Raw genomic sequence first — 13,500 nt, 5'->3', positions numbered from 1 at the left:
CAACTGAGAATCCACATTGTCCCTGGTACGCCGGCCTGCAATCCACTGCTGACTAAAGAGGGATTAAATTATGCTGCTTCGGTTGCAAGCTAAACTTCTTAGGTTTTCAGGACAGCAAATTATGACCCACTAACCTACTTGCAACCACAGCTTAAACAAAAGATGTGCCCAGTACAGAAATGAAATTGTCTTTTTTATTTTTTTTATTTTGCACAATGGAGCTAGCTAGCTAATCCATGGCCCAGTCTGGGTCTCTTTGGCTCAGCAAACATAAAAAACTGGGGTGCTAAAATAAAGTGTTATGAGATTAGAAGGGCAGCTTTTTGCTTTCTGGGAGCAATCGTGGCTGCACAAGATGGAGAGAGTGGATAAAGGGAAGTTCTTTTCTCTCTCACACAACACCAGAATCAGGAGACATCCACTAAAATCAACTGGCAGGAGAGTTAGAACAGACAAAAGGAAATATTACCCAGTGCGTAATTAATTTGTGGAACTCCTTGCCACAGGGTGTTGTGATGGCACTTGGCGTAGACGCCTTGAAAAGGGGATTGGACGGATTTATGGAGAAAGAGTCCATCACAGATTACAAACCATGATGACTATATGCAGCCTCCTGGTTTTAGAGGTAACCTGAATGCCAGATATAAGAAAGTGTCAACAGGATACAGGTATCTCACTGTTATGAATGCTCCCAGACCAATGTGGACCAATGTGAGGCATAGAAGCTGGACTAGATGGGCCCTTGGCCTGATCCGGCAAGGCTCTTCATATGTTCTTACCACACAGAGCTGCAACAAAAAAGTAAAAAGGCTAAAAGCAGTTTCATGGCAATGGAAAAAAGTGGAACCAAAGAGTTCCAATTTGGAAATTTTTCACTTTGGGGGCTTTTTAAATTTAGACAAATGGTGGCTAAGTGGTTTATAAAATAATGCACATTGTGGAAGGAATGGATAGGCAGAAGCTTTCCTCCCTTTCTCAAGACAAGGTTAGTGAATTAATCAATTTAAACTGATTGGCAGGTGATTCAGGACATTCAAGAGAAAGTGTTTTTTTAATTTTTACATAACTCAGAGCTAATTTATCAAATGCACAACCAAATGATGTGGTGATCATTTGGCCATGATCATGTGGTGATCATGATGGCCTTTAGCTTAGAAAGATGACTCTGAAAGATTAGACAAATTCAAGGAGGAGAGATCTATCAACAGCTACTAGCCATAATGGCGAAATGGCAGCTCCAGATTCAGAGGCAGTCTACCTCTGTTTACTAGCTTATTGGGAGCACTAACAGGAAAGGGCTTTTGTTAGAATCTGGTGGCCCACTGTGAGAAACAGGATGCTGGATGCTTTGTGGTCTGCGCCCACAAAACTTCTCCCCCGCACCAACTCCATGGAAAATCCTGGGACAATCTAGAGATTGCTTGTGTGGATTAGATAAATCATTGGAGGGCAACCATATTGGTGATTATTAGCTGTGGAAAAAATTCCATGTTCAAAAAACAATCTACTTTTGAATATGGGATACAGGGGATAAACCACTGGGAAGGGCTGTATTGCTTCAGTCGCCACTTGTGGACTTCCAGGATACATCTGACTGACTCCACTGAGAAGCAGGGATGCTGGACTAGATGGGCCCTCAACCTGATCCAGCAGGGCTTGAATGTTCTTATGGAAGGGGCACCTGGCAAGCCTTTGCCTTCTTAACTTGGAGGTGCCCGAGGTCAACAATCTCCCCAGACTCACCTGCATTCAGCTTCCCAGCTGTCTTTAGCTCCTGCCTCCCAACAGGCCTGGGTTCAGGAACCCTATCCCTACAAAAGGAAAGCAGGAAAAGGTTGCAGAGAGGCTGGCCAACAGCTCCAGCAGAACTCCTTGAAGTCTCTATTTTTGCCTCTTCGGACTCTGATTTTTCCTGAACCCAGACCTTAACCCCATCTGGTCTGTGTTCCCTGGCTAGTTTATCTTAGGTTTTCTTGATTCTACTTCAGTCTACCCAATGAATCCTACTAAGTAACTTCCCACTTTGCCTTGCTGTATATTATATTCAGGGGCCCCACTACTGCAAAGAGAACTTAACAGGCGTCCTGCTGGATCAGACCAAAGGTCCATCTCATTCATCATCCTGCTTCTTAGAGCAGATGACCAGGCACTTCCAGGAAGACATGAAGAAAACCCTTCTCTTCTGCTGTCACTCCCTATCAAGTGGTCTTCAGTAGGATGCTGTGAATATGGAGATTACATATCATTTTTAAGGAGAATAACCACTGATTTACCTTTCCACTTTCACAGTTTTGACATGATCACTTTGGGAGCTGGAAGAGTAGCTCCCTAAGCCAAAATCAGTATATGTTCTGGCCCCATGTAACCTTCTATGCAACTCCTTGTTTTGCTCCTCACAATAGGTGATTGGCCACAGCTGACTCTTGGCCCTACAATAACATCCTCTTCCTACATGGTGGTCCAGAGTATATCTCTCCCAGAGTCCATGAGTCTCCAAAATAGCTCTGGTCCTGATGGATACATGTCAATCAAATAGATGCAAGGGTCCATATTATCCCACAATGCAGAAGGATTTGACCACTTGTCTGAATGATGCCTTACACTGAGCTGCAAATGGCCCGTTAACAAAGCTTTTGGACACACAATTGGCTCTGCCCCTACCTAGTGCTTTTCTCTAAAATAAAATTCACAAAGAAAGACTTCAGTGGCAACCAGAAATTTAATTGTGGTAACCACCAGGGAATCCTCCGTTTGCCATGCGAGTTGTTTCTTCCAAAATAGTGCCAGACTGAGGGCCCAAACCTATTCAACTTTTCAGTGCTGGTACTGCTGGTATGCATTGCATCCTGTGGTGGGGAGGCATTCACAGAGGCCTCCTCAAGGTATGGGAACATTTGTTCCCTTACCTCAGGGCTTCATTGCAGTTGCACTGGTGTTGGAAAGTTGAATACGATAGGGCCCACAGTCTTGTGATTCACAGTACCAGTGGCACAGAACTGACGGGAAGGCAGGCTTGCTATATTCAAACTCACATGCCTCCTGCCACTCTCCCCTCTAAAACCTTCTCAGTGGGCAGTGGTACAAAAAGGACACCATTACTTTGCTGCTGTGAAACAGAACAAAGTGCACAGAAGACAAGAGAATCATAAAGGCAGAAGGAGACCCAAATTATTCAAATTCAACAAGGCTAAAATGTGGGAAGGCTTGTACTGGTCCATTCAGTGGCTTCCACGAACTGAACCAGAATAGTTCCCAAGGAATTCCAACAAGTACCCTGCCTGATGATTGCAAGTGTGTTGTCTGTCCCAGGAATGTCCAGAATGTGGACACCTGCACATATCAACATTTGCCTGCACCCCACTCCCAAGTTCCTCCTGACTGGTCTCACCTGAGGTTGTGGCCAAGCTTTCACCTAAATTGCTCAGATCCTTGCTGAAAGGTGAAGTTGGGTTTTATGCCCTTTGAACCTTAGTTCCTAGGCCCCTGTTCTACCGCTCCCTGGGGTTCCAAGTAAAAACCTGCAGGAATGCTTAGTTATCCCAAAATTGGGGTGGTGGTGGTAATACTTCCTTCTGAAAAATTAGCATCTAGAGAACTTCCATTTTTCATCCAATAGTAGCTAAAAAGAAATGTTGGGAGAGGGGAAGAAAGAGTTTCAGCTAAACCTAGCAGTTTGCACTCTACATAACAACTCACCAAGAGCAGCACAGAATAAGTCTACCTGTGGTTAAGTATCCCTAAGACAAAACGCAACTGCTCAAGCACTTTGGTCCTTCTCTCAAGTCTCCCTAAATAATATTTCACATAGGCCCAAATCCTAATCCACTTTCCGGCACTGGCATAGCTGTGCCAATGGGATGTGTGCTGCATCCTGCAGTTGGGGGAGGGCACTCACAGAGGCCTCCTCAAAGTAAGGGAATGTTTGTTTCCTTACCTAGGAGCTGCATTGCCCTTATGCCAGTGCTGGAAAGTGGGTTAGGATTGCGCCCATACTGTGCTTCATTCAGCCATGGTCCTATATCCACAGTGGGAGATTGCTAGAAACTTTCAGGTATTCCCCCGTCTTTCCAGATCTTCCCACAAGAGAGGCCTCACATAACCAACCCTGGAAAGTTGGACATTATAAAATGATTTTCCTACCACTCTCCTACTCATACCGTATCAGAAGGTTCAATGAGTACAATTTTAACACTGACCAACCTCCAAAGTGCCACATATATTGTATGTTCCCTTTTTAAAAAAGCCTTGTATATTGACATACAGGGTCCTGAGTTTCCAAGTATATTATCACCTTTCATCTCCATCATCATGAAGGTAAGTGAACTTGAGACTAATCTACCACACCTTGCCAGTTTGAAATGAGTCATTTCCCACCCCCCTTCAACAAATCCCTCCAAGGAGTCACATTCTCCTGGTCCAGCATGCAACAATTTGCTGCTGGCAAAGACAGCTTAAAGCGGTGTCTTCCCGGATTAGTCCCTCCAGAGCATCTAGGAGTAATTCAAATGATGGTCACAACAGCCAGAGAAGAAATGCTCAAACCTCCGAATATACAAAATGACACCTGAAAAAGGGTTGATGACAGCAACCTTTAAAGATTCATTCAACGGGCATTTGGGCAGTCCAGGGTTCCAAGCGGAGGTGCTTGCAAAGAAAGATATGACATATTCCAGTTTTAACACCAATTCTCAGCAAGCTGGGAAAAACCTTTCTTGGTAAGTTCCACTTGGCTGCAAGATGTAACCTTAGCAATGAACATTCACAGCTTCAGATACTATACTAGCAACCTGGAGACTCAACCCCACCTTCTTACACTAAAAACACACAGTCCAGCATCCTTAATCCAGTTATTTGCTTCTCCAGTCCATGATTAGAATCCACCCCCCCCCCCCCACACACACACACTTCCACTTCAGTATGCTGCAGAATTTTTTTTTTTTTTTTTGGAGGGGTAGTGGTGAAGCTGAGATCAGTCCCTGGAAAATGCACCATCATTTCCTTCCCCCCCCCATCACTCACACACAGCTTCTAAAAGAACCCCTTAATTTGGCAGACCAACACATGTTGTTCCAGTTACTACTTGGTTTGATGTGGTTGGTACTTAGGTACCCTGAAGGAGAAAGAGGGAGGAACAATCTGGGCACAGATCCATCTTTCTCATGGTACAAGCAAAACAGAAAACGTTCTGAAAAACCTTGCCTGGCTTGCACACATCATGTTCCATTAACGTGAAAAAAACACATGCCGCACAAAGGAATCTGCTTTGCATAAAGAGGTGGCAAATGACATTAGGAAAAAAGCAAGAAATATATTCGGTTGCAGTGCATGATTTCACCAGCATCTTTCCCAGGTAGCAATTTCATATGAGCTACCCACACATACTCAAGCGTGCACTTCTTCCCCCCCCCCCCAGATCTTTACTGTGCAGCCTCCATTTTTCCTTGAACGGTTTCTCCCCCAACCAGCACCAATCTGGCTTCTCCCCACCCTTCCAAATAGGTTGCCTCCATTTTAAATTGGTTCAAAGTAAATCCAGAGAATTCTACTGAAGCTGTCTTAACCTGAGTATCATCTTCCATCAGACTGCTCCTTGCTTTTCTCCCACCACTTCAGAGATCCCAAACTGCTCCAATCCATCTGATATCCGTTCACCTCCCTCTTTATTTTACCACCAAGACATTAAATGAACACCCTCCATGACAGTTCCTGACAGCCCACCCAAAGCCATTCCATTCTGACTTCATCTTTCACATCATTCCCCCCCCCCACAATAATTTCAAGAAAGAGGGGACCAATTTATTCCTGTTGCTAATTTCATACACACACTCCTAATTTATGTGTACCCTGCCATCTCCCAGAAAACTCTGGAATCCTGCTATGACCATTTTTGCTAAATCCTCTGTGTGTGTGTGTGTGTGTGTGTGACAGAGATGCATGGCAGCAGGCCTAGGTCATTAGAAAGCCTCCCCCAGCTCCATCCATCTTCTCCCTGCAAAGGTTTTCTCTCTTAGCAAAAGGTCTCTCCAGGACACCCTCTGCATCTTTTCCCACAGTTCCTCTCTAAAAGGCTGAGTTGCCCTACAGCTCCCCCTCTGCTTGGTACAGGCATAGACTGTCTCTTCTTTACTCTTCCTTCACGTAGCCAAACCATGTGGATGGATGGGGGGGGGAGAGCAGAGAAGGGAGGAGGGAGTCTAGCTCCACATTCACAAATTCTCAAGTCAACTTTACACGTGACAGTTTTTCTTCAGGAAAAGCCACGTACAGCATCATGCGTGAGGCATGACACCAATGCTCTTCTGGCCACAGGTACACTGAGTCAGGAAGTTGGTGGATGCATCAATTTTCATACTGGGGAGAAGGCCTGGCCCTGAAGGCCTCTATTGCACTTTGTACAGTATAAGAGCTCTGGAAATGATCTCTCTTTGGGGGTGACCCTCTCTAGATCTTTTCAATTTTTTTCATAGGACACCCCGATCTCTCAGCTATATGTCTGGGGCAGGAGGGAGAAATTTCCATCCTTTCTGCCATACTTAGAGCCCAATCCTATGCAAGTCTACTCAAAAGTAAGTCCCATTCTGGTCAATGGGGTTTACTCCCAGGTAAGTGTGGAATGGAATGCAGCCCCAATGCGCATAGCTGTAAGTGTAGATCATTAATTTGTGCACCTCAGGTTGTTCTTTCTTTCCCTCTCTCTCCCCAGTGTGAGAAGGCTGGCACTGCCATCTTCTGGGCCCTAGGATCATGGGTCATGGAGTATCTTTCTCTTTATATTTCAGACTGTTGTCCCCATTTACTCAGAAGTAATTCCCACTGAGTTCAAGGGGGCTTACTTCTAAAGAAGCACATTGCTTTCTGGGTGAAGAGGGAAAGGGGAAGGCTGACCCTTCCACCTCTGCTGGGAGAGGCCTTAACAATCCATGTATGTGTCAAAGGGCTACCAAGAATGTATCCAGAGGCTACCTTCACCTATGATTTTGAGAGGGCACTTTTTAAAAGCATTTCATTCTGCACCATCCTCCAGATTTTAGAGAAGCCTCCAACCCCTTCTCTAAGGGGGGGTTGCTTTTGTTAATGGGACAATCTCTACTTCTGCCTACCAAACTGTACAAGATTACTCCCCTCATATCCAATGTTGCTTAAGAGGAGGTCTATACCATCAGCTCTTCCTAGAATGCATCTATAAAAGGGGGTATCCATAAAGGTATCTAGAACCCTTGGCCAAAGACCTTCTGAGATCATCCTCCTTCTGGCTATCTTTTTCAGGGGAACCTTCAGGCCCCTTAGCTTTCTTTAGAGCAGTCTTCATCGCTCTACTGCAGTCTAAGGGCTCCTCTCCTTAATGTTTGTCTACAGGTTGCCTCTCATGGAGTGACCTCAAGCTTTTGGAGAGTGTTCCTACATCACCCCAATATCTTTAAAGTCCATTTAGAGATACAGCATTGGCTTCCTTCTTTAAATGTCCCAGTTGTACCAGTACCTTCTGGGAGGTAACCTCTTTCTGCTTTCTTCTGAAGTGAGCAAAGGTCTATTGGCCTGGGAGAAGTAAACTATCAACCTCAGTATAGTTTAAAATGAGGGGTCCCCTTCTGCTGCATCCTGTTGGGGAGGTAATTTTGGGCCCCCTAACAGCTGTTCCCTAACAGCCCTCTAGGAGGTGACTCCATGCTGTTCAAGATGCCCATTCGAACTGTTTTTCTTCAGTGTGTGCACAGGAAATATTGGGGGGGGGGGGTGATCTGTGATTTTTAAAGGCACCTTTTCCTTTCTGCCTTCCTCCACCAGTCTTGGAGGTGACGAATGCTCATTGGGGGGAGGGGAAATCCCCAATGTGCATACGTCTTTTATAAGAGCCTGCAATTACCTATCCCTACCTGTGATTCAGGAAAGGGGCTGATTGTCCCCTCTACCTCCTTCCCAGCTCCCCAAAGTGTGCATAAGTCTAGGCAGAGGGGCTGCAGCTGCCCCAAACCTGTTTCTGTCTCCCCACTAAGAATCCTTCACCTCCTTAGCACACCCAAGTGCGCACACCTGGGAGCTCACCTTTCTCTACCTGTGAGCAGGAAGCTTTGAGCTCTCCTCAAAGATCTCCTCCCATGCAATGTGCAGAAATCTTCCTTGGGTGATGGAGGTGGGGGTGACCCTTCCCTACCTGTGACAGGGGGAGGATGTCTCCTTTTCCACCACCATCACCCCCCACCTCCTCAGGTCTGCACATCCTTCTAAGGACATGCATCTCTGCTTGTGACTGGGGGTCAGACAAGCTCCCATAGAGCAGTCCCCCCTCTGCTGACCTATTAATGAACTGTGAGCCCAAAACTATGCATGTCTACTCAGAAGAAAGTTCCATTAGAGTTATTGGGGCTTACTCCCAGGTAAGTGTGGGTAGGATTGCATCCTTGCAGCCCAATTCTATGCATATCTACTCAGAAGTAAGTCCCATTAGAGTCAGTGGGACTTACTCCCAAGTAAGTGTGGATAGGATTGCAGCTCTTGAGCCCATCCTATGTGTGTCTATTCAGAAGTCCTATTACAGTCAATGGGGCCTACATTCTGGTTAGTGTGGATAGGACTGCAGCCCTGGAATATGTCTACTCAGAAGCAAGCCCCATTAGAGTCAGTGGGCCTTACTCCCGGCTAAGTGTGGCTAGGACTGCAACCTTGGAGCCCAATGCTATGCATGTCTACTCAGAAGTGAGTCCCTTTAGAGTCAGTGGGCTTACTCGCGGGTAAGTGGCCAGGACGGCCGCCTGGGTGCCCCTTCCTGGGCAGGCGCTGCGGGGCTTCCCCCCCTTACCTCCAGACCTGTCCCATCTGCAGCAGGTGGATGACGGACTGCCAGATCCAGACGGAGAGCCTGCAGAGGCGCTGCGCGCCGGGGGTGCCGGCGCGGTGTCCCGGGGCGGCGCGGCGGCCGGCGACGGAGCCCATCATGGGAGGGCCGCGGCTGGTGAGGCCCTGCACGGCGCCCAGGCCGCCGCCGGTGTAGTCCTGCACGAACCAGCGGAAGCTGAGGATCTGCACCAGCACGGAGGGCAGCAGCACGAAGGCGAGCGTGAGGGCGCACCACAGGTAGTCCCGCCGGCCGTAGTGGTCCAGCGCCAGCCAGAGGTCGGTGCCCACGTCGCCCAGCAGCACCAGCAGCGCCAGCACGATCCACAGGCAGTCCAGCCACGGCCGCTCCGGCGCCGCCGCCGACACCGGCGCCGCCGCCCCCGAGGGCGAGCCGGGCTGCCCGTCCGCGGGCGCCAGCGGGTCCGTGCCCCCGCCCGCCCCCCCGCCGCCCGCCGCGCGGCCCAGCAGGCTCCGCAGGCAGGCGCTCCGGCAGCCCCAGTAGCAGGACGACGTGTTGCAGCAGTGGCAGATGTGCACCGAGCTGCTGCCGCCGGCCTCGTCCTCCGGCCCGCCCCCGCCGCCCCCGCCGCCGCACTCGCCCCGGCCCGCAGCGGTGGCGGCGGCCGCGGCGGCGGACGGGTGGCGGAGGTGGCGGCGCGGCTGCTGCTGCTGCGGGTCGTCCAGGTTGCGCAGCTGGGCGAAGCCGATGCCGTCCGACTTGGCCGCCATCGCCGCCTCCTCCTCCGGCCGCCTCCGCCGCCGCCGCCGCCGCCACCGGGCGCCCCCCCGCCGCCCGGCCCGGCAGCCCGGCCCCTCCCGCTCGCGCCCGCCCGCCCGCCGCCTCCCGGCCCCTCCGGCCGCAGGGCTCGGGACGCCCCACCACCCACGGCCTCCGCCTCCTCCTCCTCCTGCGCGCCCTCCGCTTCCGGGGGAGGAGGGAGGCGCCAAGGACCGAGCGGCCCCGTCCCTCCTCCCGCCTCTCCCACCCGCAAGCAGCAGCAGCAGCAGCAGCAGCCGCTTCCGCACAGGAAGGACGGGCTGGGGGACCCCTAGCGCCGGCGCCGGGGAAGAGCCGGCCTCCGGCCCAGGAGCAGGAGGAGGAGACCACCGCTGTACGCCCAGCCTGGCACGGGGCGCCTTCCTCCCCCTGCCTCGCTGCCACGCAACGGGGGCGTCCAGGCAAGGGCCACGGCCAAGGGGGGCACCCCCTCCCCACTGGCGCCCAGTCCAGCTTGGGCACCACCACTACCCGCCATGGCAGCCAAGATGCCACCCGACCAGGAGGCCTGGCACGGTCCTGGCATGTTTTGCAGTGGTCACCTCCCCAACCATTTTCTTGGCAAAAGCCACCACCCTAGACTGGAAAAAGGGCTGCAAGAGAAACGCCCCCCCCCGAATACCCCCCATGTAGGGCACCAGTGCAACTGCAGGACTCCAGTCCTGTGCCACCTGCCTGCCCTTGTCTACAGTCTTCACAGCAATAGGATGCTCTCTCTCTCTCTCTCTCTCACACACACACACACAGGCGCGCGCGCAAACACACACACACACACACACACACACACACACACACACCATCCCAGCACCTCACTCCCTGCACCCATCAGCCCAAATCAATGCAGACCGAGGAATCCAGGAATCTGGAGAGGAAACCATGAGATCTGAACAGAAAGCATTTTATTTCTACGAGGCTTTCAGAGACTGGGGGCTGGGGATAAGAATAGGCCCTCAGTTTGGCTGTGCTTGTCATAAGAGGCGACTAAACAGCCACCTGGTAGATGGGACTCCTCAGCCTGGGAAGGCAGCTCATCTAAGAGAAGGAAAACTCTGATCTCAAACCTCCACTGCCTTGTGGCTACATCCAGTTATGGAAAAGGCTTCAGGAGTCAACCTCGAGGCAAAATCCGGAGCCGGAGTCCCTGAGGCAGTTCGTGGCTGAACACAGTCACGTTCTGGCAGCTCCTGCGACGCCGCTGGAACCAACCGTATTGGCCTCTGCCTTTCCATTGGACCATTTCAGCGACGTGGAGAGGGGGGATTTGCTGCATGGGTAACAGCCTATCCTCCATACCTACTTTACCCAGGCTTCGCGCACTGGAGAGGACACTGTTCCAGAACCACCATTCAGAGCGTGACACCATAGTCTTCCGAGACTAAAGGATGCCAACATGGTTTCAGAGACTGAGCGCTTTGCATAAAGCAAAAACAAAACACAGTAAAAGACACGGGCTTCCAATGCGAGTAAGATGAGACACTCAAGGGAGGGGGAGCGAGGAAAAAAAAAGTCGAGGTGCCAGATCAATTAGCAAATGTTAGTGTGAAGGGATGAGTTTTTATGCCGAGTTTAAAATACACCAGCGAAAGGAGCCAGACAGGGGCCAGGGGTTGGACGCGTAGGAGGCAGCAAGGGAGGACAGATGGAGCCGGGGAATGCAGGATGTAATCTTGGGTTTACAAAGGATTAGGGTACCAGAGGAGCAAGGGGAGTACAGAGGGGGAAGAAAAAGAGCAGAGAGAGGGGTGAAAGTGGGAGAGTGAAGTCATTAGAAAGGACATTTACGATAATATGGCCAGTCTTTCCTGAGGGTGCCCCATTTGTTCCCCTGGATGCTGCTCCCACCCTCATTTCCCCCTGTACTCAGCCCAGCCACTTGAAGCAGAAGCGCCCCCCATCTCACCTTCTTGCTCCATAAAGTATCACCTTCCTGTACTCTTGACCCTGCGCCACTGCAGAACATACCCAGGCTTCGCATCCCCTTCACGATATGCAGCCCACTTCAACCGTACTAGCCTAACTCTGGGTCTTTTGTAAGGATGCCTTGGCTCTTTCCCCTGGACTCCTCCACCTTCCATTTTAGAGCTTGATGTTTTCTGCTGCAATAGCAAAAATGCATGATGGGCCTCATGAACCAGCCATGACTGCCCTCCCCTCAAGCAGGTACCAGCTCCCCCTGCAAGAGAATATCTCACCTTGCTATACTCATTGATTTTGTTCCAGCCTTATTACTGTGGGAGCTCCATTTACCATTCCAAGCCAACCTCCTCCTACCTTAGCCTATATGATTTTGTCTGTAAACCGCTTTGTGAACTTCTTTTTCTTGAAAAGCATACCGTAAATACTGTCAATAATGATATAGCAAGCTAGAGTTAATTGCGGATTTCAAAGCCCTTCTTTGCCGGCCCTAGTCCTGTATTGAGGCGACTTGAGCGCTGTCCATGGTGCTGAAGGTTTGCTCCGCTGTCCTGGCTTAGTACTGTATACTCAGGTTTCACTTTCCTCAGTCTGCCTACCTCCAGGACCATGGACAGCGCGTGAGCGGACAACTATACTTCCCTGAGACTTGGAATAAAATTCCTGGCCATCTGCCCTTAAAAAGGTCATAGCATAGCACTGAAATGTGTCTGAATCCTTGGGGAGTTACCAGTCAGAATAGACCAAACTGGAAATGCTGGATCAATAAGTTGACTCCATACAAGGCAGCTTTGTGTGTTTTCATACATGTCTTCTACAAGAGTTCCCATACAAATTCAATAGCCTCTCATAACACAGATTCCTGGCTTAAATCCCGCCCTATGGAACAAAGAGGGGAAAAAAAACATTTCAAGTCAAAGCTAGTGAGGGAACAATACAAAGCACAGAGCAGTGTTCAGGAGCAACCGCATCTGAACTGAAAAGAATGGTGGCCTTTTACAAACGGTTTGAAGGGAGTTCAAAAGTTCTGTGAAGTTCTGAAAAAAGAAGCTGCTCTTTAAATACTCAACTTTCCTGTGCCTTGACTGATAGTCCTAGAAAGGGGAAGTCAAAGCAAAAGCAAAAGACTTCGGTATTGGCTGGGCAGACTGTTTCTGATGAACAGACTGCATGTGGCCAGACCGAAGATGACTACTCAGGGAGTCCACTGAAACAGGTTTATATCTGAGTTCAGTAGGTCATTTGTTTTTGGTTGCCTGATTATCAAGCAATTTTTGGGCAATTTTTTTAAGGCCACTGGGGAGGGGCAGTTGTGTCTCAACATCCTTTGCCACACTGGAAGGTATCCTGGGGCAAACATCTCACATCTGGAGATGGAGGCAGCAGCTATGGCATTATTGTCATGAGATGGGGTTGAAAAGATGAAGTACATTCTGTGCACTGATGGCACACTGACGGGAACAAGGAATGAAAAATCTATCCCCCTTCCTCTGTGAACAGTCCTTCCCAGTGCCCAACCCATGGCATCATCTACAGCTGAAGCTATCCAGATACTCCTGACATTTATGTAAATTACTTTGAAGAATGTATTGAAAGTCAAATGTCATGAAATTATAAGCAGTCAGGTAGGAAGTAAGAGTCAGGCTACATATGATGTAGGAGCCCTGTGTTTGAAATACCAATTACTTTTTCTTTCTGAGGGACTGAGGGATGGGTGATTGGAATCATGGCCACTGTGAGTGTGTAGAAGAGGCTCTCCGCATGCCATAGGGCATGCCATAGGGCAAATCCTTACCTTAAGTAGCTATTAGCTTTGGAGGGGAAAGCTTACAGACACAGAATAGCTAGTTTTGCATCACTACCTTCCTGGTTGCTGTCCGTAGTACTGAATCTAGTTCTCCTGTTTTCTATCTGTGATAAGAACATAAGAACATAACAAGAGCCCCGCTGGATCATGCCAAAGGCCCATCTAG

General features: G+C 49.7%; 1 protein-coding gene across 2 annotated transcripts in view; it reads right to left on the bottom strand.

The window, feature by feature from the left end:
* XKR6 (XK related 6) overlaps window positions 1-9,564 on the bottom strand; it is a 151,490-nt gene extending 141,926 nt beyond the window's left edge. The window contains exons 1-2 of one of the 2 annotated variants that reach the window (XM_066611953.1): window positions 9,244-9,564; window positions 8,798-9,180 (exon numbers count right to left, since the gene is read on the bottom strand). In XM_066611953.1, coding sequence (XP_066468050.1) covers window positions 8,798-9,180; window positions 9,244-9,564 — 704 coding nt within the window. Of the gene's footprint in view, window positions 1-8,797 lie in introns of both variants that reach the window. The other variant, XM_066611952.1, reaches the window with a different exon arrangement.
* Window positions 9,565-13,500: the final 3,936 nt, after the last annotated feature.

Source organism: Tiliqua scincoides, chromosome 1, assembly GCF_035046505.1.
Source record: "Tiliqua scincoides isolate rTilSci1 chromosome 1, rTilSci1.hap2, whole genome shotgun sequence".
NCBI classification, from domain to species: domain Eukaryota; kingdom Metazoa; phylum Chordata; class Lepidosauria; order Squamata; family Scincidae; genus Tiliqua; species Tiliqua scincoides.
Note: the sequence above shows the minus strand (reverse complement) of the source record. Positions and strands in the feature narration are given on the sequence as shown.